The 27,949-nt window shown below is 43.5% G+C and overlaps 1 protein-coding gene across 1 annotated transcript; it reads right to left on the bottom strand.

Moving 5' to 3' along the window:
- Window positions 1-234: 234 nt before the first annotated feature.
- Window positions 235-27,949, bottom strand: GLRX (glutaredoxin). Its single transcript, XM_073541549.1, has 3 exons — window positions 27,627-27,949; window positions 5,300-5,420; window positions 235-356 (listed from the first exon to the last, which is right to left on the bottom strand). Exons 1-2 carry the CDS (start codon window positions 27,831-27,833, stop codon window positions 5,307-5,309), a joined length of 321 nt encoding a protein of 106 aa, XP_073397650.1. The 5' UTR covers window positions 27,834-27,949; the 3' UTR covers window positions 235-356; window positions 5,300-5,306.

Raw genomic sequence — 27,949 nt, forward strand, 5'->3', positions numbered from 1 at the left:
TCCCACCCTGTTCTAACCATTTTGGCAGAGCTGACCAAAACTAGAGTGAAAATTAGAAAAGTTACGCTGAAATTGCTTAATGCCAGTCACAGATTATACTGAGATGTTACACTGCCTTGGTCTCTTTAAACTGAGCTTGAATTTGGGTCTCTGCTCTGGACCCCTAATCCTCGAACCTTAGAGCATATTTTCTGCACAAAGTTACTGCACATTAAAGGCTTAGCAAACAGGACATATTTTTATGGAATGGTCTTTATTAATTTAAACGCCAGCTTTAATGGTAAAATCCAATAAATATTTTGAATGACATCACTAGGTCACTTGTGACTTGGAATCCGGGCTGAAACCGTCGGCTTCTGTGAAAGAATAAAAGAGAGAGTAAATCAGAATTCAGTATATGCCAAAGAAAAGCAACATTTAAATATTGTAATTCAATTCTGTACATAAAAAATAAAATAACCTATTGTTTGTCTAGTTAACCCCTTGTGGGAATGTGTTGTGAATATGCCTTACATCCCGAATGCAAGTTTTTGGGGTGGGTTCAGAAGCTGGGCCGTTAGCTACGCAACACTGCCACGATCGGCATTGGTGCAGTGAGCTGCAGTTTAACCCTGTAGATGCATCTGTCAATAACAAGAAAGAAGGTGGGTGCCACTGCGGAGTTGTGACCTTCAGTAGACCCCTGACTGCCACATGTCTACTATCTATATACAGTATTCTAGTGCTTTATATTCTGATTTACAATGCAGTACTATTACAGTGTATTGCACCTGCGATTTAATGATACAAAAGCTCACTAAGGGGGACTTAGAATATGTTTAAAAAAAACAAATAAAAATTGGCAAAATATATATTTTTGAACTTATATTTAATTGGCTATAATAATGTAAAGAAACAAACATCTGGAATAATTGCATCTATGACCGTATGAATTTTCAAAATACAACTATTTATTCTGCAAGCTGTAAAAAAAACAAACAAACAAAAAAAGCTGATATACTCTTTTCAGCCACCTAGTCTCCCCCCCAAAATGGAGCCACAGCTCAAAAGGAGCCGTCACAGCCACATCGATCAAAAAAATAAAGAAGTTCTTGGTCTCAGAAAATGGCAACACAAACCAAATTACATTTTAACAAATCTATACATTTGCCATCAACATAATCCTTCTGGCACAATACAGTGAACATGTCACTGTAAAACGCACCATAAAAATGAAAACTGCAAGTGACTAAATAGTGGGTGAGGGAAGGGGAGGCTTTCCACTCCACAAAGAATTTTCTTGTACATTTTTCACGTCAGTATAGGATAATTTGAGTGATGGCAATTAAACCCACAACTCGGCCTGGGCGGCGGTGCGTTCCTGCAGATAGGGGGCAGCAGATTTTCCTCTCATCTGCTCAGGTTTCTCATATAATTCCTTAATTCCTTGCGAAACTATTCAGCCCCTGGAACTTTTCAACCTTTTCCCACATATCATGCTTCAAACATAAAGATGCCTAATGTAATTTTGGTGAAGAATCAACAACAAGTGGGACACAATTGTGAAGTTTAACAAAATTTATTGGATATTTTAAATTTTTGTGGAAAGTCAAAAACTGAAAAGTGGGGCATGCAATATTATTCGGCCCCTTTAACTTAATACTTTGTTGCGCGAGCTGCGATTACAGCTGCAAGTCACTTGGGGTATGTTTCTACCAGTTTTGTACATTGAGAGACTGAAATTCTTGCCCATTCTTCCTTGGCAAACAGCTCGAGCTCAGTGAGGTTTGATGGAGATCGTTTGTGAACAGCAGTTTTCAGAGCTTTCCACAGATTATCGATTGGATTCAGGTCTGGACTTTGACTTGGCCATTTAACACCTGGATACGTTTATTTGTGAACCATTCCATTGTAGATTTTGCTTTATGTTTGGGATCATTGTCTTGTTGGAAGACAAATCTCTGTCCCAGTCTCAGGTCTTTTGCAGACTCCAACAAGTTTTCTTCAAGAATGGTCCTGTATTTGGCTCAATCCATATTCCCATCAATTTTAACCATCTTCCCTGTCCCTGCTGAAGAAAAGCAGGCCCAAACCATGATGCTGCCACCACCATGTTTGACAGTGGGGATGGTGTGTTCAGGGTGATGAGCTGTGTTGCCTTTACGCCAAACATATCGTTTGGCATTGTTGCCAAAAAGATCGATTTTAGTTTCATCTGCAACTGCCGCCTCACCACTGCCCGAGCCGCCGCCGCCTCAAAACCACCAGAGCTGTTGCACCCCCGACCTTCTGTCTCTTCCCCACTATCCCATAGAATGTAAGTCCGCAAGGACAGGGTCGTCTCCCCTCTGTACCAGTCTGTCATTGTAAATTTGTTTACTGTTAACGATATCTATAACTTTGTATGTAACCCCCCTTCTCATGTGCAGCACCAGTACTGTTAACGATATCTATAACTTTGTATGTAACCCCCCTTCTTATGTGCAGCACCATGGAATTAATGGTGCTAAATAAATAATAATAAACTGTGTGCCGCATCAGTACCACACGGACGGCCGCTGGGGAAGAAGCGCTACAGTAATCACTTCCCCTGCCGGAGTCGCACCTAAAATGAAGCAAGTTGATCACTTCGCCTCAGGCGGCATTGAGTCCCTGAAGACAAGAGTAAAAGATCGATGTTTCAAATATATTCCTATTTAAAAGTGTGTGTCTTTTACATGTGCGTCATGTTACGCTAGTAAAGAGTAAAATGGGATCACAGATTCAAAAAAATAAGTCAATAAGAGACTAATCCAATTCAGCTCACAGTTATCCCTTATAATCATATAAAAACACTAATCTTTATTAACCAAAATAGCACAAAACAAAATCTGCATCATACCTTAAAAGTGAAGAAACACCATGGGCACCCTATAACCTGCACAGTGGCGCCCCTGCTCGCATCATACCAGAGGAGGGGACTGACCCCAACTATTCAGCATTATCCACATTATCGCATGTACATCTGAACAACGATAAGCTAAGTTCTCCTTGGTGTTATCCTACTCCTGATGAACCTCGGAAGAGGGGAAACGCGTTGAGTTGATATGTGGCCTGGGAGTTTTTGCATGGCCTGAATTTTTTGTTTTGTTTGTCATCTGGCCTGTTTTAACCCGTGTAGGATATTGTTTATGATAAGGTCTGGATTATTATTTGACCTTTTTGATGTGTTCACATTGTGTTGTTCTACTCACTGGGCTCACATTGGACTCTTGGATATATACTGTATATACTATTGTGATATGTTCTAGTCTTGAGCAAGATAATAACCTATGTACATTTCTCATGGTGATTGGGGTTCCAAGAACTTACTCTGTATATATTTTTGATTATTGTGATTGGACTGATAATGATCTAAATATCTCCTGGACAGGAATAATTTGATATCTATGTGAGCATACCATCTATTTTTGCAGTATCTACCTGGGTTGTAAAGAGGATCTCTTGGCTATTTTGTTTCATGCTATGCTTCATTACTATACATAATCTCTCTACACTGGCTAAGGCTGAGTGCAGACGGTCTTTTTAGCCCTGCGGATTTTTCCGCGCAGAATGGAAGAAATCCGCAGGTCAAATGACCTGCATTTTTCCTGCGGATTTCTTTCATTTTTCCTGCGGTTTTTGTGCGGTTTTCCACTGCGGTTTTCCCCCTGCGGATTTCTTTCATTTTTCCTGCGGTTTGTGCGGTTTTCCACTGCGGTTACCCCCTGCGGATTTGGTGACAGGGGAGATGGAAAACCGCACAAAAGAAGTAACATGCTGCGGATTTTGTACAGCAGGAAAACCGCGTGGAAAAATCCGCAGCGTCTGCACAGCGGTTTTTTTTTTCATTGATTTTAAGGCTACTGTACATCACAATGCGGATATGCAACGTTTCTGCGCGGTAAAATCCGCTGCAAATCTGCATCGTGTGCACACAGCCAAGTGTCCCCGATCGTGTGGTCCCAGGGGGCTTATGTTTGTATCTGATACAAATTAGTATAAAGATTTAGATTAGGCCTGTTTCACACTTCCGCTTTTTGACGTCAGTCAAAATCCGCCAATTTTAGAAAAAAAACGGATCTGCCAAAAAAGGGGCGGATCCATTTTTTTCCACCATAGACTTACATTAGTGGCGGATCTTGAATGACGTTCGTCCGTCCCACCCGTTTCTTGACGGATCCGCCAAGATTTCAGCATCTCCCGGAGGGATGGAACGAACACTGTAACGTTTTTTGCTTTGACGGTCCGCTATTTAGCTGTGCGCATGCCCGGAAGCTTTTAACTATGAAATGCCGTTTCGGGGAGCGCCAAAAATTTTCTCTCTCTTTCCCCAGGCTGCAGACTTCGGCGCATCCGTCAAAACAACAGTCCGGTGGCACCCGTTAGTCTCAACGGACACGGATCCGTTCTCCTTTTTCACGGATTGCAACTGACAGAAAAAACATAAGTGTGAAACAGGCCTTAGACTACTATAGACTAGATAGCTTACCAAGAAGAACTACTAGCTATATGTGATCATCAAGAAGAACCACCAGCCATGTAGAAGAATGTTTATATAAAGTTTCTTTCTATCAAGCCAAGAAGATTACATTATAGACATTCTCTCTCTTTCTCACCTACCTGTTCATTTCTATTACACCCCCTGCCACTATAGGGCCCTATAGGGTGAGCGGGGAGAGCCGTCGTGGAGCGGGGTGCGCCACTGCGCAGGTTATAGGGTGCTAACCTCCACTGTCAGGTAGGGATATACAGGTCAGTAGAGGGGGGAGAGACACCTCCCTATAGTGTTTCATCACTTTTAAGGTATGATGCGGTTTGGTAATAATTGCCTAATTTTTTTTAGTGTTATTTTGGTTAATAAAGATTGGTGTTTTTATATGAGTATAAGAGATAATAGTAAAGAGTAAACCAGATTTATTTGTACTAATTTTTACTACGGGGGGGAGGGGGTGCCATTTGCAGTTCGCCTCAGGCAGCAGAGAGGCTAGGTTCACCCCTGAGACTAAGATAAAGATAAAAACAAGCATAAAAAAGAAAAATGGTGCAAATAGGTTAAAGGGAGTGAGGCAAAATCTTTTGGTCTATTAAATCAATTACAGTGTCAAAAACATCTATAGGAGCCCTTTAACTATCCTATATTAATGTGAAATAAATAAGTAATGAATTAAAAAAAATAAGCTGAATTCTTATTTAATCAGTGCACTTACCTAAAAGATCATTATAGAAAAATATTTAATTAAGACAAACCAATGGAAAAGCATAATTTACAAATCCCATTAATGCCAGTGAACACAGTTACCATTTCATTACTCCAAGGCTCCAATTGATACAAGCATTTTCTCTAGCTCTCCACTGCCATCTAGTGGTACCAGATCAGAACAACCTCCAATGCAATTTTCTCCAATGAATATCCGAGGTACCTTGAGAAAAAAAAATGAAATATTGAATTTTTCAGGTATGGTATTGTATTTAATATTTACTTATCTAAGTCTTTTTTTCATTTAGCCGTATTTAGATCAGTATTTCAAAGCAAAATATCAGTAGTGGATCAGGGCCGGCCCGAACGTATAGGCGGCCGCCTAGGGCGCCGACCCAAAGGGGGCGCCAGAGAAAAAAATAGAAAAAATTATAAAAAATCTTTTCAAAAGGCAAAAAGTTTTAGGGATGGAAAGAAAAGTGTACATATTTAAGGGCAAATATGACGCAAGAGAGGTTGGTTGGGTTGGCAACAATTTCGATAGAATCTGAAGTTGCTAAACAAATTAATCTCGGTGACTTAGTGTCATCCTTTTAAAAAAAAAAGGCAAGGAAACAAAAATTTTAATTACCTATGGTCGATTTTGTTTTGTGTTATTGATTACTTTGTATATATTTGTCCTATACAACTTCTCAGAAGATTAAAGAGTTAGGAGAGAGTTAATTAATCATTGTTGTTGTGGTTTATTTTGCTCCTAAATTTATATCCCAAGTTTTCATCTACTGCCAAGAATAGTAGGGGCGCAACAAAATAGTTTCGCCTAGGGCGCCGTAATCTCTCGGGCCGGCCCTGCAGTGGATTCAAAACATGGAAGACAACTAAATCTTTCCATATGTTTCCCTGTTTAAGTTTGGTTTGCATTAAATACTAATGCATAATATTGTGACGTGAGATGGCCCAAGACTAAATTTTATATAACATTAATGCAGCCACATTTTATAGGTCCTTATGATGCATTATTAGAACCTCAGTCAGGCCATAATACTAAAACCTAACCTAACGTGTGTAATAATCCAGGTATATTCATTTCTGATGCATATAGAGGGTGTCAGTGGACAGGTGCTATTGTAGTGCAATAACCCTAATAAAGATGTAGTAAAGTAAATCAAAATGCACAATCATTTGGGCATAGATTCTTATTTTTTTTTCCATGTTGCTTCCATTATATTCAATACACTACTTTTATTTCAAAAACTCTTCTCTATAAACTTTACATTATTTTGCCAAAGACTGTGAAACATCCGGTTGAACATGGTTTTAGATTTTGTCATTTTGTTACACCGTGGAATGAAAATGTGCACCCTAGGAATAGTTTTTTTCCTGCATTTTGTCTATAGACCTACATCTAGAACCTTTAGGTTACATTGCCACTATGTGTTTTTGGTTAGTTTTTGACAATGCATATGTTTTTAAAAATGCAAGTAACCTATTTTACTTAATGGGGGCAGAAAATCTGCAACATCAAAAACTCACCAAAAGCTCATTGCGGGAATGCGGCTTAGATCACATAGGTGAAAACATAAATACTCAACATGTCTAAGTATTTGTAAGCCAAAACCAGGAGTGGGTAAAAAAAAAAAAAATGGAGATGGACACATGTTTCTCTTAGGCTGGAGTCACAACAAAATCGTATTTAAAAAAAAAAAAAAAAAAAAAGGTAATCAAGAAGAGTAGGACGAGTGTCACGCGAGTACAAAGTGATTTAGATCACCTACCAACAATATGCAATGCATTTTTAACATCATATTTTACATACTGCGATTCTCAATGTCATTTAAATCTAGTTTACAAAACTAAATGAAGCAATTTTATATGCATAGATCGATGGATAAATTGATCGATCGGTAAAAAAAAATAAAAATATCCATGCAGGTCCACTGTAGTCTATCGAATCATAAGTAGTCCAAAAAAGGATACCTGAATAGCAAAATGACAGAAACAAGAGACAGACCCAAGTTCACAAATTTATTACAAAAAATGTTCCAACGAAGCTCCACCGTAGTCCACTTGCTCTAATGTCTCCTGCGACTCTGAATAGCAATAAAGTTCCTGTTGTTCACAGGCCCCTGCTACTGACGGCAATGCTCATCATCGTCGCTGGCTCTCACTGCGCTCATCGAGATCCGCCAGCTCTGATGAGCGTTGCCGTCACTACCCAGTGCCTGTGAATTGCGGTCACTTTACTGCAGGGTTCCCCAACTCCAGTCCTCAAGGCCCACCAACAGATCATGTTTTCAGGATTTCCTTTGTATTGCTCAGGTGATAATTCCTTCACCTGTGCAATACAAAGGAAATCCTGAAAACATGATCTGTTAGTGGGCCTTGAGGACTGTAGTTGGGGAACCCTGGTTTACTGCTATTCAGTCACTGGAGACAGATTCGAGGAACATGGACTACGGAGGAGCTTTGTGGGAACATTTTGGGTAATAATTTGAGTGATTGTCTCTTGTTTTTATTTCTGTCTGTCTTTTTAGGTTTTTCAAATATGCTTTTCTAGACTTCTTTAGATTTGGTGGTTTCTGGCTGACCTGCATGGGAATTTTTAATTTTTTTTTCTCAATAAATTGGTGAAAAAGGGAGTCTTTATTCAAATAAGAGCCGGGCAAAGTGCCAGAACTGATGCATCTAACGTGTTGCACCAATTCTGTGGCGGGTGTGGGCTTGTATTTTAGACTGGGAAAGGCCAAATAACCAGAGACCTTACCAGCCTGATACTATAAACCCACAGCTATCTGATTTAGCTTGACTGGTTATCAAAAATAGGGGGAAGGCACATAGTTGTTTGTAATTATTTAAAAAATGACTAAACACCTTTTAGTGCCACATGAAAGGCACTGAAGCATGCTAGTTTATTATATGCACTCAGGTAAATGTTGTAAGAAGATACTTTTATTGTGTGAAGGCAATCCAAAAATAATGATCATATAATGACCATCAGTTACGCAGATTGCAGTCTGCAAAAGGATAAGGGTAGCATCGAACACTCTAGATCAGCAGCATGAGCTGCGGGTCACAGTACTGGTTACAGAAACCTCCGAGGCATTAGAAGCACAACATTTCCCCAAAACAAGTATGCTTGTGGGATTGAAGAGGCATAAATGTGGATATTTATTAAAAACTAATATTTTATTAAAAACTAATATTTTATTAAATTTTGGGGTTTTTTTTAAACACAGGGATTTTAATTTGTAGCAGAAGTATGTAATAACAGCACCAAAAAAAAATTGCTTTCAAAGAATGGCAATTAAATGAATACATTTTTATTGTTTACAATCAATTAAAAAGAACCACAAAGGTTCAGAAAAGCATAAAACAATGTTGAATCACCAAGATACAGAAGGAAGATGGTGGGTATGGCAAAAAAAATGGCAAAACATATAATGCATACAAAAAGGGTTACAATACTAAAGTATATAAAGTGCAAATGCCCAGTTTCATATAACATATATACCTGTGCAAATTAATGCTAACAGGATACAATGAGTCTGCTCGGACCAAGAAGAAAATCGGAATCCAGCATAATTAAAAAATGTGAAATTACTAAAGATGAATATAAATAATATAGGTGTACAGATAATAAGATGTACTGATTTCAAGAATGCCTCATGATCAGAGCAGATACAATAACATGAAGTGGTAGAAAATAAATTAAACCCACTCTATGTATGCCACAATTATAGTTACCTAATAGAAGCCACAAGCCAGGGACCCACCACACCCGACGCACGTTTCGCTATGGAAAGCTTCATCCAGGGGTGGTGGATAGCTGGTAGAGAGGCTATTTATATTGTCGTTGGCCAATGACAGAGAGACACATTGTCTCTCTAATTAATTGCATCTATTCAACAGTCTTGCAAAAAGTTACCATACGATTCAGAAGTGCTGCACTGGTAAATAAAGCGGTGATGTAAAGCACGTGCTGCGCACAACCGAATACATTCCAAAAGGAAGGAAGAATAACCACTGGAATGCAAGAATAACTTCCGGGTCATCTCCTAAGGATACAATGACTTCAGTGCTCCTGCGCTCCAAAGGGAAGGGAGGAAACACACCCATGGAACCCACATCCGAGATCCGGAAAAAGAATAGATCAGCTGACCTGAAGCGATGACTCAATGATGAGCTGCCTCCAAAAATGCAAGGCGGGAACGGAACAAGGAAGCAGCACAGTAGGAGCGTCACAAAGGGAATGGTAATAGACTATGAATAAACATAAAAAAGGGGAGTGAGCGGACCAACATAAACAGACGTCTATAGGGAATCAATAGATATAAAAAAAAATTAAAAAAAATCGGATTGCACTCTTGCACTCGAAGCAATGTTATTCAATAGGTGACATCTCATCTGCAATTTTTTCTCAGCTGAAATCGGACTGAGAGAAAAAAAATTGCAGCATGCTGCGTATCTCGGACTAGACTCGCCAATACAAGTCAATGGGTGCGAGAAAAAAAAAAAAATCACAGCACTCTGATTTTTCGTACCGGTGTCCATTGAAAAGCTGGCAATTCGTGTTCGGCTACTGTAAAATCACGCTGACAGCTCACAAAACAATAGATATATACACATAGAATAGAATAAAATTAGTGATGAGCGAGCACTAAAATGCTCAGGTGCTCGTTGCTTGGGTCGAGCAAATTGGAATACTCAGGTACTCAGACAGAACAACGAGCCCAATGTAAGTCTATGAGAGACCCAAGTGTTTTTGCCGTGATCCCCCCCCGGGGGTCCTTTTAAGGTCTAAAAAGTTCTGAAAATGATGGAAACACTGCTCAAATGACACGGGAACATCATGGGGGAATCACCCCCAGAAGCATTTCTGACTCCAAGGTCACAACTGTAAACAATGTTGGCAGAGTTTCATGCCATTTTTACAGGAACACCAAAAAACCATACAAAAAGAAACCAAAATGGATTTTACTGGGAAATATGTTAAGGAACATCCTTACCAGGTTAAAGACTTATCCAAGCCAAAATAATTAACTCAAAACGAAAATGTTCCTCCACCACTTGGGCTATGTTCACACACAGCGTTTTTGAGGCGTTTTGCTACTTTAGCATTGTTTTCAACCACTGCAAATGTCATTGTAACATTTAACAACCCTAGCTGGCCATGTGGTGTGTGACATATAAGCAGACATCTTGTTTCCTTTATGAAGGAGGGACTCTTAAAGTCACAGAGCCTATTTTAAGAGGGCCATCAGGTGGCATTAATATTCTTACAGGGCCATTAGCAAACAGTGTGTCTCCAAAACTGTTATTGCCTATGCAGTGAGTGGATGGGCTGCCAAGAATTACAACGCACCACAATACCCCTTTCACAAGAGGTACAGGAGGGCTCCCTGAAAAAAAATGTTGCATTGAATGCAAGGCCTGGCCTGCCCCAAAGTTACATGCACCCCAATAAGCTTTTCAAGCCACGTACTGGATGGCCACAGGAATATCCACTTCACATTATTCATTTTGTACTCCTATACTGTTTTCTTATGCATTGACTGCAAGGCCTGTCCTGCTACCAAGTCATATGCACCCCAATAACCCCAATCCCCCCTTGGAAGAAACATGGAGGAGGGCCTCTTAGGAGGAGGACCACCGAGGAGGAGGAGGGCCGAGGAGGAGAATGAGGACCACCGAGGACGAGGAGGAGACCAAATAGCCAAAATCAGGAAACACTTCACTGGAGTTTGTTTCGCTGTCATCATTTGGTGGTGTTGTGAAGTCTGGCCCAATCCATCCCTTGCTCATTTTTATAAGAGTCAGCCTGTCTGCATTTTTCCGTTGAAAGGTGAATGCCCTGATCTGTGATAATTGCACCAACAGCACTAAAAACTCGCTCTGACAAAACGCTTAGCGGCAGGCCAGGCCAGGACCACCAAGGCGTAGAAAGCCAGTTCATGCCACGTGTCCAGCTTGGATATCAAATAATTAAAAGGCACTGAGGAATCACAGAGGACGTTGGTACGGTCAGCAAGGTACTCCCTCAGTATCTTAGAAAACATTGCATTCCTTGTGAGATTTCCCCACGCCTCAGGGCCAGGGCGATGGGAGAGTCTGAGAAAACTGTCCCAGAACTTTGCCAGTGTTCCCCTGCCTCTACTGGATTGGAGTTGTGTCTTTCTCGCCTTTCCTCCTTGGTTGGCCAACGAACTGTTATGTCTGCCGCCAGCATTTTGAGATGGGAATTTTTTTTATTAATTCTGCAACAATGGCCCTGTGGTACTGCACCATTTTAGTACACCAGTGTGCCTCTGGAACGAGAAATTGAAAGTTCTCCTTGTAGCGTGGGTCTGTCTAAAAGTGTCATGGGTCTAAAACTGTCATTACCCAGTAATGACTGTTACCCAATGTTTTTACAATACGAGGGTCACGGGAAAGGCAGTTCAACAAATACAGCCATGCGTGACAGACTATTAATAGGCAAGCCTTCCGTGTCCTCACCAAGAGGAAGACTAACCAAGGTGTCCTCCTCGTCCTCTTCTTCCCAGTCTTCAGGCCATACACGCTGAACATACAATATGACAGTTATGCTTGTAGTGCCATCTATAGCACATGAAAGTAGTTCCTGTTCTTCCTCATTGTCAACCAATCCAAGTTGGGATGACATGAGGCTGGGCTGTGTGTAATCACCCTGTATGGTTCCTTGATCCATGTCCTCGTGCTCCTCCTGCAATGCATCCTCTTTCATTATGAGCAGAGAGCTTTTCAGAATGCAAATGAGCGGGATGGTGATGCTAATTATGGCGTCATCGCCGCTCACCATCTTGGTGGACTCCTCAAAGTTTTGTAGGATGTTACATATGTCTGACATCCATGTCCACTCCTGAGGTCTTATATATGGAGTCAAACCTGAATAGCGACGGCCTTGTTGATGCTGGTATTCAACAACTGCCCTCTTCTGCTCACAAATCCTTTCCAACATATGCAGTGTAGAGTTCCAATGCGTGCGGACATCACACACCAGTCGGTGAGCCGGAATCTGCAATTGCTGCTGAAGCTGTTGCTGACTTTCTAAAATGGGCACACAGGCGGCGTACTTTCACCATCAGATCTGGCAGCTCCAGGTAGCTTTTTAGAAAACGTTGAACAACGAGGTTAAGCACATGGGCCAGGCATGGTACGTGTGTCAGTTCGCCTCACCTCAGAGCCGCCACCAGGTTCCTGCCATTGTCACACACAACCATGCCTGGTGGGAGATTCAGCGGTTATCAGCCACACATCTGCCCACTCTTTCAGAGCTGTTAACAACTCTTCAGCATTGTGCAGTTTGTCACCTAAGCAAATTAGCTTATGCACAGCCTGTTGCCGCTTGGCTTTGGCAGTGCTTCCAGCTTGTGACTGATGTGCTCATTTCGGAGATGGAGGCAGCAGCAGAAGAGGAGGATGTGGTGGTGCAGGAGCTGTACACAGTGGGGGCAACCCTGATTGACGTAGGGCTCGCAATCCTGCGTCGGGAGGACGTGTTCCATCCCAAGGTCTGACTGGGTCCCAGCTTCCACTATGTTAACTCAGTGTGCAGTCAGCGAGATGTACCATCCCTGGCCACAAGCAGTTGTCCGTGGATAGGTGTACTTTCCCAGTAACTGCATTCTTGAGGGCACGGGTAATGTTGTGGGACACGTGCTTGTGTAGTGCCGGGACGGCACAGATGGAGAAATAGTGGCAGCTGGGGACCGAGTACCTTGGGACGGCAGCCGCCATCAGGTTGCGGAAAGCTTCTGTGTCCACGAGCCTAAAAGGCCACATTTCAAGCACAAGCAGAGGAGAAATATGAGAATTGAGTACTGTGGCCTGTGGGGCGTTGGCTGCGTATTTACGCTTATGTTCCAATGACTGGGGTATGGACAACTGAAGGCTGTGCTTGGACAAGGACGTGGACATGCTTGATGATGGTGCTATTTGACTGTGGGCAATGGCAGGTGCAGGGCAGGAGGCATCTTCGCATGCATCGTGCACAGGGGGTTGGCTTGAACGCACAACAGTGAAAGGAGCTGTGGTGTCACCTGCAGACACTGTTCCTGCAGCATGGGGTTGGGCTCACAAAGTTGGGTGCTTTGCTGCCATGTGCCTGATCATGCTGGTGGTGGTAAGGCTGGTAGTTTTGCTACCCCTGCTGATGCTGGCATGACAGGTGTTGCAAATGGCCTGTTTGGGGTTATCGGCAGAGTCTTTAAAAAATAACCAGACTCTGGAAGACCTAACAGTTGGACTAGCAACTTCCGTCATGTTGGCATTACAGGGAACGGTTGCATGCCTTCTGTCTGCAGCCACCACATTGCTTCTTTGTGCCTGAAGTGGTGCTATGCCTACCTCCCCCTGTGTGCTGCTGTCCTCGCTCTGCATGTCCTCCTGCCATGTTGGGTCCACCACCTCATCTTTCTCTTCCACACCCTGGTCCTCCTCCTGACTTTCCGGCAATTGTGTCTCATCATCGTCCACCTCTTGTGACCGTGGCTGCTCAAATATTTGTGCATCGCTACATGGAATATCATCTTGCCCCACTTCAAGTGGACCAGGCGATAGGCACATATCTCCAAACGGAAAACTGAACAGCTCTTCAGAGTGTCCGAGTGTGGGATCAGTTGTCTCAGGGCACTCAGCATGGTGGGAGGAAGGAGGATCTGGGTGAGAAATATGGGGTTCAGATTCACGGCTACTGTGACTTGACCATGTGGAAGACAGGGTGCTGGTGGAAAAGTAACTAGAAGTATTATCTGCTTTCCAACCAACAACCTTTTCACACTGCTCGGGCTTCAATAATGCTGTCTTGCCGCGGTCCCCTTGGACTTCGGACACTAAGGTCCAGCGAGAACATGTGGGTGTTTGTGGTGGCCCAATTTCAACTTGGCCACGGCCTCGGCATGCTCCATCATGTCCACTTCCCCATCCCTTGCCACGTGCCTGGCCCATTGTAAATGGACTAGAATATTATACACGTTCATTACAAATAGCTGATTTGGGAGCCAACTTGTATGTGTTACGTGGGTGAGAAAACCACACTTACCTATCTGGACTGTAGGTAAAAATGTTTTTTGGCTTATCAGATGTGTCAATAAGTACAGTAACAGACTGCAAAAACACTAGAATATGTAGGCCTAAAATGACCAAATTTTTGGCACAGATAAATGAGGCCTGTTAGGGAGATACCACGCTGACAAATCTGTGGCTTGTATTTTTTACTTATTTGGCTAAATAGTGCTGTATACAACTACAGTGACACAGGACAAAAATGAAAAACCGGCATAAACTGGCCAAACTTGGAGCACGCACAGATATGAGCTGTCACAGAGATACCACACTGACAAATCTGTGACCTGTATTTTTTGCTTTTTTGGCTAAATAGTGCTGTATATAACTACAGTGACAGACAGCAAAAAAAGTTGAAAGAACTTATCTAGATGTGTGGTGAGCACTTTGAACCCCCCAAGTGCTTCACAGAAGTTTATAACGTAGAGCTATAGAAATAAAAAAAAATATTATTTTCCACAAATGACATTTTTGCCCACAATTTTTTATTTTTCAAAGGGTAACAGGTGAAATTGGACCCCAAAAGTTGTTGTACAATTTGTCCTGAGTAGGCTGATACCCCATATGTGGGGGTAAACCACTGTTTGGGCGCATGGCAGAGCTTGGAAGGGAAGGAGAACCATTTGACTTTTTCAACGCAGAATTGGCTGGAATTGAGATCAGACGCCATGTCGCGTTTGAAGAGCCACTGATGTGCCTGAACAGTGGAAACCCCACAATTCTAACTCCAACCCTAACCCCAACACACCCCTAGCCCTAATCCCAACCCTAACCAGAAAATGGAAATAAATACTTTAATTTTATTATTTTTCCTGTAACTAAGGGGGTGATAAAGGGGGAGTTGGACTTCCTATTTATAGCGAGTTTTTATGTTTGGCAGCTGTCACACGCTAAAAGACGCTTTTTATTGCAAAAAATAGTTTTTGCATCACCACATTTTGAGAGCTATACGTATTTTGACCCACAGAGTCATGTGAGGTCTTATTTTTCGCAGGACGAGTTGACGTTTTTAATTGGTACCTTTTTCGGGCACATGACATTTTTTGATCGCTTTTTATTCCGATTTTTGGGACACAGATTGAATAAAAACCAGCAATTCATAATAATAATAATAATCTTTATATAGCGCCAACATATTCCGCAGTGCTTTACAGTTTAACAGTTTCAAAACACAAGTCATAAGTAACAACGTTAACAATACAATAATTAAAGCAAAATAAGACGAAATAAGACGATCCTGCTCGTGAGAGCTCACAATCTACAATGAGGTGAGGGAGATACAAAGTACAGGTGTGTATTTACAATTGTATATTTACAATGAAGGTCCAGCCATCTTAAGGGAGTGAAGGATGGATGGAGATAGTGAATGGACTACACACGCACACTTACTCATAGAATGACTGATTAGTGAACGTGATAGGCCGCTCTGAACAAATGTGTTTTGAGGGAGCGCCTAAAACTATGAAAATTGTGGTTAGTCCTAATTTCTTGGGGTAGAGCATTCCAGAGGATAGGAGCAGCACGGGAGAAGTCTTGGAGTCGGGAGTGGGAGGTACGGATTAGTGCAGAGGTTAGTCGAAAGTCGTTTGCAGAGCACAACGATCGGCTAGGCCGATAGACAGAAATGAGGGAGGAGATGTAGGGGTGTGCCACACTGTGGAGAGCTTTGTGGGTGAGAACAAGTACTTTGAATTGGATCCTATAATGAATGGGCAGCCAGTGTAATGACTGACGAAGAGCGGACACGTCCGAGTACCGCTTAGCCAGATGGGCGACCCTAGCCGCTGCATTAAGTATGGACTGGAGAGGGGATAGTCGAGTGACGGGGAGGCCAATTAATAGAGCGTTGCAGTAATCCAGGCGGGAGTGGATCAATGCTACAGTGAGGGTTTTTGTTGTTTCCATGGTGAGAAAAGGGCGGATTCTAGGATGTTCTTTAGGTGTAAGCGGCAAGAGCGGGCAAGAGATTGTTTATGGGATGTGAAGGAGAGATTGGTGTCAAACATAACACCCAGACAGCGTGCCTGCTGCCGGGGTGTTATTGTGTTACCACCCACGGAGAGGGAAATGTCAGATTTAGGGAGGTTAGTAGGCGGCGGGAGCTGAAGAAGTTCAGTTTTGGAGAGGATGAGTTTCAGATAGAGAGTGGACATGATATTGGAGACTGCGGACAGACAGTCACTGACGTTCTATAGTACAGTGGGGGTAAGATGTATATAGTTGTGTGTCATCAGCATAAAGATAGTACTGAAAGCCAAATCTGCTGCTGATCTGTCCAATTGGGGCCATGTAGAGAGAGAAAAGAAGGGGGCCCAAGGACTGAGCCTTGAGGTACCCCGACAGCAAGAGGAAGAGGAGATGACGTGGAGCCAGAGAACAAAACACTGAAGGAGATGTCAGAGAGATAGGAAGAGAACCAGGAGAGAGCATTGTCCTTAATGCCTAGTGACTGGAGCCTAGAGAGTAGGAGATGGTGGTCAACAGTATCGAAAGCTGCAGATAGGTCAAGAAGAATGAGCAGAGAGTTGTCACCGTTACGTTTTGCTGTCAAGAAGGTCATTGGTCACTTTGAGTGCAGTTTCAGTCAAATGTAGGGGGTGGAAACTGGACTGTGAAGGGTCTAGAAGGGAGTGAGTGGAGAGGTAACGGGTAAGGCGGGTGTAAATTAGGTGTTCCAAAAGTTTAGAGATGAAGGGGAGATTGGAGACTGGTCTGTAGTTGATTGTGCAGGATGGGTCGAGAGCGGGTTTCTTTAGTAATGGAGTAACAATGGCATGTTTGAAGGAGGATGGGAAAATGCCCGAGGAGAAGGAGAGATTACAGATTGTAGTTAGGTGGGTTGTGACGACTGGAGGAGATGTGAGGGAATGGGGTCGGTAGTGCATGTAGTCGGACGAGAAGAAGAGAGGAGTCTGGAGACTTCTTCTGTGATGGGATCAAATGTGGAAAGTGAGCCAGGGGAGATGCAGGAAGGGATGGGAGTCACAGCACTTGGTGGTTGGGAGCAGATTTCCTGACGGATAGTATCTATTTTTTCTGTAAAGTGGGAGGCCAGGTCATCAGCACAAATGCTTGGGATAGGGGCTTGTGCTTTTGGCCTGAGGAGGGAGTGAAAAGTGTCAAAAAGTTTCTTGGGGTTGTTGGCTAGTGAGGAGATCAGAGTGGTGAAGTAGGTCTGTTTGGCAAGATGAAGGGCAGCGTTATAGGTTCTTAACATAAATTTGAAGTGGATGAAGTCTTCTGGTGTGCGGGTTTTTCTCCACAGGCGATCAGCACTCCTAGAGCATCGCTGGAGAAGTTGAGCTTGCGATGTGAGCCAGGGCTGTTTTACTCTGTGCTTGGAGGTTCTGAGGGTGAGGGGAGCTACTTGGTCAAAAGGTGCTTCTAAGAGTGTCATTGTAGTGATGAACAGCCAGATTAGGACAGGAAAAAGAGGAGATTGGGGACAGTGATGAGTGTAGGGAATCTGAAAGTGTCTGAGGGTTAATGGCTTGTAGATTTCTGACTGTGTGGTAGGTAGGAGTGAGCTGGTTTGGGCGAGGATTTGTGAGCGTGAAGGAGAGAATGTTGTGGTCAGAGAGTGGAAGCGGTGAGTTATTTAGGTGGGAGATTGAACAGAGCCGGCCGAAGACCAGATCAAGGGTGTTACCGTCCTTGTGTGTCTCAGAGGTTGAAAGCTGCAAGAGGCCTAGATAGGTGGTTAGTGATAGAAGCTGGGATGCAGATGTGGAAGTAGGGCTGTTAATGGGGATGTTGAAGTCTCCCAGGATGAGGGTTGGAAGTTCTGAGGACATGAAGTTCGGCAGCCAGGCTGAAAAGTGGTCAAGGAAGTGGGTGGGTGAGCCTGGGGGCCGGTATATGACCGCTACCCTGAGGGGGAGGGGACGGAAGAGCCTGATGGTGTGGACCTCAAAAGAAGGGAATAACAGTGATGGAACTGGGGGGGATGACCTGGAAAGTACATTGTGGGGACAGGACAACTCCACCACCATGTCTGTTTGTGGGCCTCGGGGAGTGAGAGAATTGTAAGCCACCGTAGGAAATGGCAGCAGGAGAGACTGTGTCAGAATCCTGAATCCAGGTTTCAGTGAGGGCCAACAGATTAAGAGAGTTGTTCAGAAAGTAGTTGTTTAGGAAAGGAAGCTTGTTGCAAGCAGACTGTGGATTCCAGAGGGCACAATTAAAAGATGGAGATGAGGGAGTGCAAGTAATATTAATAAGATTCATGAATTTCTTTGGGGGGGCGTTTACACCATTCCACGTGTGGTAAAATCGATAAAGCGGTCTTATTTTTCGAGTTAGTACGATTACAGCGATACCTCATTTATATAATTTTTTTATGTTTTGGCGCTTTTATACAATAAAAACAATTTTAAATGAAGAATTATTTTTGCATCGCTTTATTTTGCGAGCTATAACTTTATTTTTTTGCGGATGACACTGTATGGCGGCTCGTTTTTTGCGGGACAAGACTTAGTTTTTCACCAGTACCATGTTTATTTATATCCGTCTTTTTGTTCGGCGGTATGTTGATAAAGCATTGGGTTATTTTGTTTTTTTAGGGATTCACTAAAGGGGTTAACTAGTGGGACAAATTTATAGGGCGGGTCTTTAGGACACGGCGATACTAAATGTGTGTACTTTTATTGTTTTTTTTATTTAGGAATTTTTAAAAAATTATTTTAACACTTTTTTTTTTACCTTAATTATATTGCCCCAGGGGGAACATTACTACACGGTGACAGATCGCTGATCTGACACTTTGTAGTGCACTGTGTCAGATCAGCGATCAGACAGGCACTGCAGGAGGCACTGAGAAAGCCACCCACTGCAGGACCCCGAAGGCCCCCGCAGCCATATTGGATCCGTGGGCCTGCAGGAAGGAGGCCCTCGGAACAATGCAAGCACATCGCTTTGTTCCGAGGGGCTCAGAGAAGCATGCAGGGAGCCCCCTCCCTGCGTGATTCTTCCCTATGCCGCCGGTACACTGTAATCATGTTTGATCGCAGTGTGTCGGGGGTTAATGTGTCGGGAGCAGTCTATGACCGCTCCTGGCATATAGTGCCGGGTGTCAGCTGTGATAATCAACTGACATCCGGCTGCGATCAGCTGCGCTTCCTCCCGTGAGCGCAGCTGATCGTGTATCACATACTATTCCGTCCATGGGACTTAAGTCCCAGGTCGCATGGACGGAATAGTAAGTCCAATGTAACAAAGGGCATAAAGTGCCCCTGATTGCCAAAACAGTGGGAAACCCCCCCCCCCCCCCCCAAATTACCACATTTTGGAAACTAGACCCCTAAAGGAATGTATGAAAGTGTGTACAGTAGTCAGCACCTTGAACCCCAGAGGCTTCATGGAACTTTATAACATTGAGCAGTAAACATTAATATATTTTTATATATATATATATATATATATATATATATATATATATATATATATATATATATACACACACACATATACACACACACATTTTTCCTCCTATGCTGTCGTGGAAGGTGACTAGAGAAAATAGAATTAGACCTACTGGTAATTCGGTTTCTAGGAACCTTCCACGACAGAACTAATTCCCTCCCTATATTCTTGGATAGGTTTCTGAGTATTTAAAGGTAAATTTAAACCTCTTTGTGCTTCCTGTCTCCATTAGGGTTTGGAGACAACCTCCTATGCTGTTGTGAACTAGAGAAATTATACCCCTTTGGGAATTTATCTAGAGGTGTAGTGATGATTTTGACTCCATGGGTGTTTTCCCAGAAACAAAGAAACAGGTAGAAGTGGATGTTTCTGAGTGGAAATTCCAAACTGTACATTATGCTGAGTTCTTACTTTTGGAGACACGCACCCATAAATTAGATGGGCTCTCATTGCTACAGAAATGCCTAATAAGTGGATACAAAATGTAGTTTAGGCAAACTTTGGGTCTCAGAAGGGAAGGGTACATTTGGAATTTGGATTTGGGAGTGCAGAATTTGAGTTGAAGATTTTATTGGGAACATTTTACATAATGTTTGGGGATCATATTTATCCTGTGCTCTACACTGAGTACTTTGGAGTTTCCATCTAAATCTCTGAGTGACATGATTCAGATGAAACCCCCGAAAGATCCATTCACTATAATGAGGCTGCACAGTTACCAGTGTACAGCGATGTCCTTTTTTTTTCCAGAAGTACACAAAACTGTGGCAGACCGCATTTTTCTGCATGCCTAAAAAGATGGACACTGCTGGATCATGGGCGGCCAGACGGTGTCCACAGTGCCTCCATCTGTCTTATTATATACACCTCATAAGGGGTATTGGGGGGTGTGCTTGCGTCAATTAGGATCTGAATGGATCCTCGCACACGTAGTCACACCTCACAGGGAAGGGAACGAAGATAACGGGCAAGGCTGCGCAAGTACGCCTCCTCCCCATTATCATTGGCAACTCTTGAAAGATAATTTAGGACCCCCATGTCCACATTGGTCTTGGTATCTGTGGCAGGGATATGGCGCCTTCGTCTACCTCGCCAGGATGGCACAGCAGGCTGGGGGGAGCCCTATAGGCGAGCAGTTGGGCTGCTGCTGTTGCCCTGTTCTTCCTGGATGGCGGGTGGTGCTGCAGCTGACGGTCCTTGTAGTGGCGTTTCTAGTGCAGGTCCAGGTCCTAGGGCAGGCTCAGGTCGAGCAGGAGAAGTAACTTGGGCCATGCTCCTTGGAGGGTCACAAGATGGGCCAGACACCTCAACCCCTCCACCCACAGGATCGAGGATGGCCTCAGAATCAGACCCAGTCTCCCTTTCAGTGAGGTTAAACTGAGTTCTGTTATGAAATATAAAATGCAGAAAAATGGGATTGGGCCCTCTAAAGCTTTTGTGTAATGTGGTGTAATTTTTCTGCTTACGGTCTGAGATCCATAATTGGAGCAAGGAAAGAGGCAGTCGAAATAAACATATTTCTGCTTTGTGGGGGCCGCATCACCACTTCTTGCCCGCTGCTGGCGCTCACGGCGATACTGGTCGCAGATGCTGCACCAGCGTCTCACATCTTCGACTGCGATGTGACATAAAATAATGAGAATTAAAAATTATGTTCAAACAAGTTTTGGAAGGAGTATCAAAGGCATGTGGCCTACTAGGGTGTGAGTTCTACCCAGGGTGGCATATATCATTGTTGCAACCAGGCCATATGCACAGGGTCCCAGTAGCTCAGGGGGCAAGTATCAACTCTTAAACTGGTTTGGCTAGGCATTATGAGGAGCTTGTGGACAAGGTCCAATTCTCTCTGGGTAAAACAGTGGGTCCAAAAAGAATCTACAGGCCACAAGAGGCCAATATCACAAGCACAGGATGGGAGGGCCTACTTTTAAAATCATTTTTTGATGGCAGGTAATTTGACATGCATAATTTATTTCCACTTAGTCATGTGCTGCTGGTCCTCACGTGGCCGATCACCAAAATCTGGAAACATTTGGCGACATATGCGCCTCCATGCCGCCTCCTTTCTGGCTCGGTCAGCATAATGTGCGTCCCGTTGGTCCAATAATTCCGGGCGATCCTGCACAAGCACAATTAGCATCTCCACATTAAGGTAGGGTGCCATGATGCTGTACTCCATGGAGGCTTCCTGGATGTCTGGAACGCTTTTTGAGCTAATTAGCATGTCTAAGCTTCCTGATAATTGCTTTGACCATTTCCTGTCATCTGCAAAAGTCGTGCATATTTCTCGCAAGTCACACGTGTGGTCCGTGTGTAGTGCTGTTTTTTTTAGAGCACCCATAGACTTGCATTGGCGTATTTCGGGCGGAATACGCTGACAATCGCAGCATGCTGCGATTGCCTCAGCCTGTAAAATACACCCGAGAAATATACGGCAGATGGGAGCTGCCCCATAGAGAATCATTGGTCCTTGTGCAATGCGTGGTTTTTACGCCTCTCACTTGTCCATATTTCTCTCTAGTGTGACCCCGGCCTAATAGTGTTACTATTGGTTTTGATTTCCTCCTAAGTCAGCCAGGGTCATATTCTTGATAGTTACCCCCATCTGGGAAAGTGTGTGTCTGGGAATACATGGACCTCTGATTTTATACTTGGGTATACAACTAAAAAAACCCCTTATGTATTGCTTCCCCAAAAAAAAAAAAAAAATCGGTATGGCACCACAGATATAACACCCAATGTAGTCTGTGTGGCTGTATGTGGGGGTTATACGGCTACTAACTAGGGAATCATTTGGTCTCTATGCAATGCTGTACAGGTTCTGGGGACATGGCTACACCATCTGCATGAGCCCCAACACTTCCAGGACTCGTTAAGGCTAGTGTATTTTTGGTTCATCTGCTCTCTATGCTAAATGAAGCACACATAGAAAGCAAATGGTCTAATGCATGTGAATATGGCAGTTTAGGGACCATGTAGATGAGCATATCTTTGGCTCATATGCCATCCAACAAGACATTGGATTGCACTAGGGCCAATGTTATTCTATGTGCGGTAGATCATCTCACTTGGCTGCACACTGAGGTAGACACGGGTACATTGTCTCTTTAAATCTTCCATTAGTCTATTATATAGGCAGAGGCATATCGAGGGGGGTAGCCAGGGCATGTGCGCCGGGCACAGCCAGCAGGGGGGGCACAGTAGGGCCATCTAATGCGGCGGTCCGCAGTGTCTCCCATGGCGGCTGCATTCTGTCGCCCCCCGGACTGGGTGTTGGCAGTTCTCTGAGCCAGCTGTCAAGCTGACAACCGAGACAGAGAAGCTGCAGCGCGAAGGCTCGTAGCATTCAATAATACTCGCATCTTACAGAGTACAATTGAAGCTCTGACTATCTATAAGGGCAGTTTCACACGTCCAGATAATTCCGGTACCGGAGCTATCCGTGTGCATACGGAGGTCATCCGTGTGACATCCGCGTGCTGTCAGTGTCCGTGTTTTTGAAAAATTATTTTCAATGTTAACCCTTTTACTTTTAAAAACGCACACGGATCGCACACAGACAGCATCCGTGTGCGGTACGTGTTTACACGGACCCATTGACTTGTATGGGTCCGTGTGATCCGTGCTGTTGCACAAAAACGGACATGTCAGCGTGTTTTGCACATGGACACACGGTCCGTGAAAACACGCTGACATCTGCATAGACACATTTGAATGTGTCTATATATGTCAGTGTCTCCGGTACGTGAGAAAACTGTCACTACACGTCCCAGAGACACTGACGTGTGAAACTGCCCTAAGATGCAGCATTTCTGGGGTGGCTGAGAGCTGATATTTTTAGCCTGGGGGGGTGCCAATATCCATTGCCCCTTTCCAGGCTAGTAATATCAGCCTGCAGCTGTCTGCCTAGCCTTTGATGGTTCAATTTTATAGGGGGACCCCATGTCAATTTTTTTCTGGGGTTCCCCTGTAAACTAGCCAGTAAAGGCTAAGCAAACATCTGCGAGCTGATATTAATAGCCTGGGAACCTTTATGGCTATTGGCTCCTTCCCAAGATATTAACATCAGCCCTCAGCTTTCCCTCTGCTAGGGGCTATAACTCGAACGCTTTAACGGATCCCGCTGATTCTGAGACTGTTTTTTGGTGACATATTGTACTTCATGTTAGTGGTAAAATTTCTTCGATATGACTTGTGTTTATTTATGAAAAAAATGGAAATATGGCAAAAAAAAATTTAAAATTTAGCAATTTTCTAATTTTAAATTTTTATGCCCTTAAATCAGAGAGATATGTCACACAAATTTCTTAATAAATAACATTTCCCACATGTCTACTTTACATCAGCACAATTTTGGAAACAAAATTTTTTGTTAGGAAGTTATAAGGGTTAAAAGTTGACCAGCGATTTCTCGTTTTGACATTTAAAGTGACACCATTCTAAAAACTAGACCCCTCAAGGTGCTCATGACCACATTCAAGAAGTTTATTATCCCTTTACGTGCTTCACAGGAACTGAAGCAATGTGGAAGAAAAAAATTAACATTTAGCTTTTTTTGCAAAAAATTTACTTCAGAACCAATTTGTTTTTATTTTCACAAGTGTTAAAAGAGAAAATGAACCACAAAATTTGTTGTGCAATTTCTCCTGAATACGCTGATACCCCATATGTGGGGGTAAACCACTTTTTGGGTGCACGGCAGAGCTCGCAAGGGAAGGAGCGCCATTTGACTTTTTCAACGCAGAATTGGCTGGAATTAAGATTGGACGCCATGTTGCGTTCAGAGAGCCCCTGATGTGCCTAAACAGTGGAAACACCCAACAAGTGACCCCCGTTTTGGAAACTAGACCCCTTAAGGAACTTATCTACATGTGTGGTGAGCACTTTGAACAACCTACAAGTGCTTCACAGAAGTTTATAATGTAGAGCCGTGAAAATAAAAAAAAATCTTGTTTTTTCCACAAAAATTATCTTTTTGCCCCAAATTTTTATTTTTACAAGGGTAACAGAAGAAATTATAACCCCAAAGTTGTTGTGCAATTTATCCTGAGTACACCGATACCCATATATGGAGGGGGAACCACTGTTTGGGTTCATGGGAGAGCTTGGAAGGGAAGGAGTGCCATTTTGGAATGCATACTTTGATGGAATGTTCTGCAGGCGTCATGTTGCATTTGCAGAGCCCCTGATGTGCCTAAACAGTAGAAACCCCCCAAAAGTGACCCCATTTGGAAACTAGACCCCCCAAGTAGCTAATCCAGATGTGTGGTGAGCACTTTGAACCCCCAAGTGCTTCACAGAAGTTTATAAACGCAGAGCCGTGAAAATAAAAAAATGTTTTCCCCCCAATGCTGTGGTTTAAGTACCCTTAACTACTGCCGTTAAAAGGCGTATCGGCGGTCGTTAAGGGGTTAATGATATTATTGTTTTCAATGGAGAATGACAGAAGAGGTTGAACAAGGAAATCACAATTTTTTTTTTAAATAATATATCTTTATTTAGCTTACAAAACCACAATCTGCATCAAAACTGCGCTGAATTTCAACTGTGTTTTCTGCCAGAATCTGTGCAGAAATTTCCACAAGCAAATCTGCAACGTGCACACATAGCCAAATGAGTGAAGATGGGAAGATTTAGAGTGTGTGGGGAGGTTTGGAGTGGGGATGGGGAAATTTATTGTGCGGGGAGATTTAATGTGTTGGGAGGAATTGAGGACACAAAATGAGTAGAGGGGGAGATGCAGGGCATGTATGAGGAAACAATACGGGGGTATGGGGGGCAGGAACAAGGAAACAGTATGGGGTAATGGGGGCATAAGGAGAAAGACCGGGCTGTGGGTACCTGCGTGGAGCCGGGTCTGGAACTTTTGAGGCTGCCTCCCGGGAAACTAATAGGGGACTGGACAGGTCCCACGACCCAGGAAGAGGGGGCGTGTTTAGTCAGGGGACCCGGTAGGAAGCTGAGGGAAAAAGCGCACGAAGCAGCAGAGAGGCCCCCACCGCCAGCAAGGTAGCGCGCTCCGCACCCAAACTGCCAGCGCTGTGACGGACTACAGCAGACAGACCCGGTGACCCAGAGGCAGGAGGCGAGGCCAAGAGGAAGCGCACATGACGGCAGACAGTTTTGCCGTGGGTAGGCAGCATGCAGCAGGCTGAGAGGCGTATTCCATCCCTAGAGCAGCGGTGTTGCGCAGGCTGGCATTCGCTTACTCCCGCCGGCACCAGCGGGGACTTGAGTGAGAGGTGCAGTGTGCTCAGTGACCACCAGAGCGCAAGGCGCCGTACGCCCTGTATCTGAGAGTATAACGCATGTGCCACATAAGAGAAACCGGGTACGGGACAAACACTTGTGCCCTGATTTGCCAGTTTATACTTGCCGGTCTAGGTTGGACCCAGACAGTGCTGCTGCCTTAATTGTTTTGGCCGCATCAACTTATGGACTAGGGGCTCAGAGGAAAGTACCGGAGACTGAGCGCTGCTGCCAGAAGATGGTCCACGGCCACCAGCAGAATTCACACTCTGAGGAACTAACACGTTAAGCGATTCACATGAACTGCTGTTGCCAGATTCATTGTTCCTTTAACTCTGCATACCCTTTGCAAACTGAACTGTCTATTCCCTCATTTAACGGTTTACCTCCCTGTGTGGAGTATCCCATTGTTAATTAAAATTGTTAACCCTTGCTCTGCCTCCTGCCCGTCACTGCATCCCGCAGGGGAGTGAGTGTGATAGGATGTGTGCAGACAGTATTTGGAGGTGGGGGTATGTGTGAGCAGGCAGTATAGAGAGTGAGGGGGTAAATATATGAGGAGACGGTATGGTGAGCTAATCTGATCTATTTTTTTTTTTAGATTAGACTTGCTCGTTAAGCTCAATGTCTGCTGAAAAAACAAATGTCATGAAGACACAATTTTAACTGATCCAATGCAATTACTTATATAGGAAATTTTATTTAGCCTTGTAGAATTTTCAAATTGTTGAAGTATTAAAACATATCGCAAAGGTTATCAAAAACAGACATAAAAATGACAATACGGAGAAAACATTTTTGTTTTTTTTGTATGAAAAACCAGACGATTTTTCATATAGCTGTCTGAGCCCAGCCTTAATGTAACTGGCAAAAGACAACACAAAGCTTTCATCTGATTGCTTACGGTGTTTCTCTGCTTGCTGTGTGGTCATAGTTACGTAACGTAACAGTGTATTGCTCATATATTGTAGCCAGGGCAAGTCATACAACCCTGCATTAGAAAAATAAAATATAATAAACTGAATTGCAACTATATAAAAGGCGTGTTCTCATCTGGAAGATTTAATTTAGAGCTGGCCTAGAACTTGTGCGGCTTTTCTTACAGGAGAGACATTCATAATGAGCAACGCAACATTCTAAAAATAAGGCCGTGTTTATAGACAACACTTTAGTTATTACATCGCGCCAGAGCTTGTCTTGATTATGGCATTTCTACTGGGCTTAGCTATTGTGGACATTAGGGAAAAAAGGCCAAGTCTAGAAAATGCAAAGACAAACAAAAAAAGGAAGAGGTATAACATTCTAAAGTGAGTGGATGAAATGCTGCATATTGCGGACAAAAATGCAACGTTTGATTGACTTTCATAGACTTGTCACAATATCTGTCTGCCCTGGTAAAGCCGGGATGTAATCACATACAGTATAATATTAGGAATATAATCCTGACTTTGATATCAATGTCTCCAACCGCCTTATGCAAACATTTGATGCGTTGGCTGTTTTGCGTATGATACAAATACGAGCACACCCTTCCCGGCAGGTATGGCGTAGGCACCAGCGGACACCGAACTAGAAATGAATGCCAGTGCAAATTATTACCTGGAACATGTAGGATTAAAATGCGCCCGGATCGTTATATTATGTATAATAGGCAATTGGGACATCACAGGGAACTCACCGTTCTCTCTCCGGTGATCTGCAGAAAATAATCTTGCAGACCGTTCATTATATCCAGAGTAGCAATATTAACGATTTCCAGATGTCCCTTCTTGAACTTGTATTTTTGCAGAATTCCTTTTGCTCTGACACAAAAGGGACACGAGATTTTCTCAAACATGGTGACTTTGGAAGCAGAAAGTTTACTCTGTACGAAATTCTGAGCCATTGTCGGAGAGGGAGAACTCCTTTGTTAACAAGTCGGTTGTAAGTGAAGGGGAAATAGGGTTGTGCAACCAAGTCCAGTAGGAGGAGGGAGAGCGGTGGGTGGATGTATGGCTGCTC

The sequence above is a fragment of the Dendrobates tinctorius genome, unplaced genomic scaffold (genome assembly GCF_039654945.1).
Source record: "Dendrobates tinctorius isolate UK_male_01 unplaced genomic scaffold, ASM3965494v1 ptg000003l, whole genome shotgun sequence".
Lineage (NCBI taxonomy): Eukaryota > Metazoa > Chordata > Amphibia > Anura > Dendrobatidae > Dendrobates > Dendrobates tinctorius.

Bases quoted from the DNA above. Each gene is read 5' to 3' on its own strand.
- GLRX (XM_073541549.1), bottom strand. From the start codon at position 27,833: ATGGCTCAGAATTTCGTACAGAGTAAACTTTCTGCTTCCAAAGTCACC. The intron at 5,421-27,626 runs GTGAGTTCCCTG...TTTTTTCTCAAG, and splicing joins AGATCACCGGAGAGAGAACG to GTACCTCGGATATTCATTGG.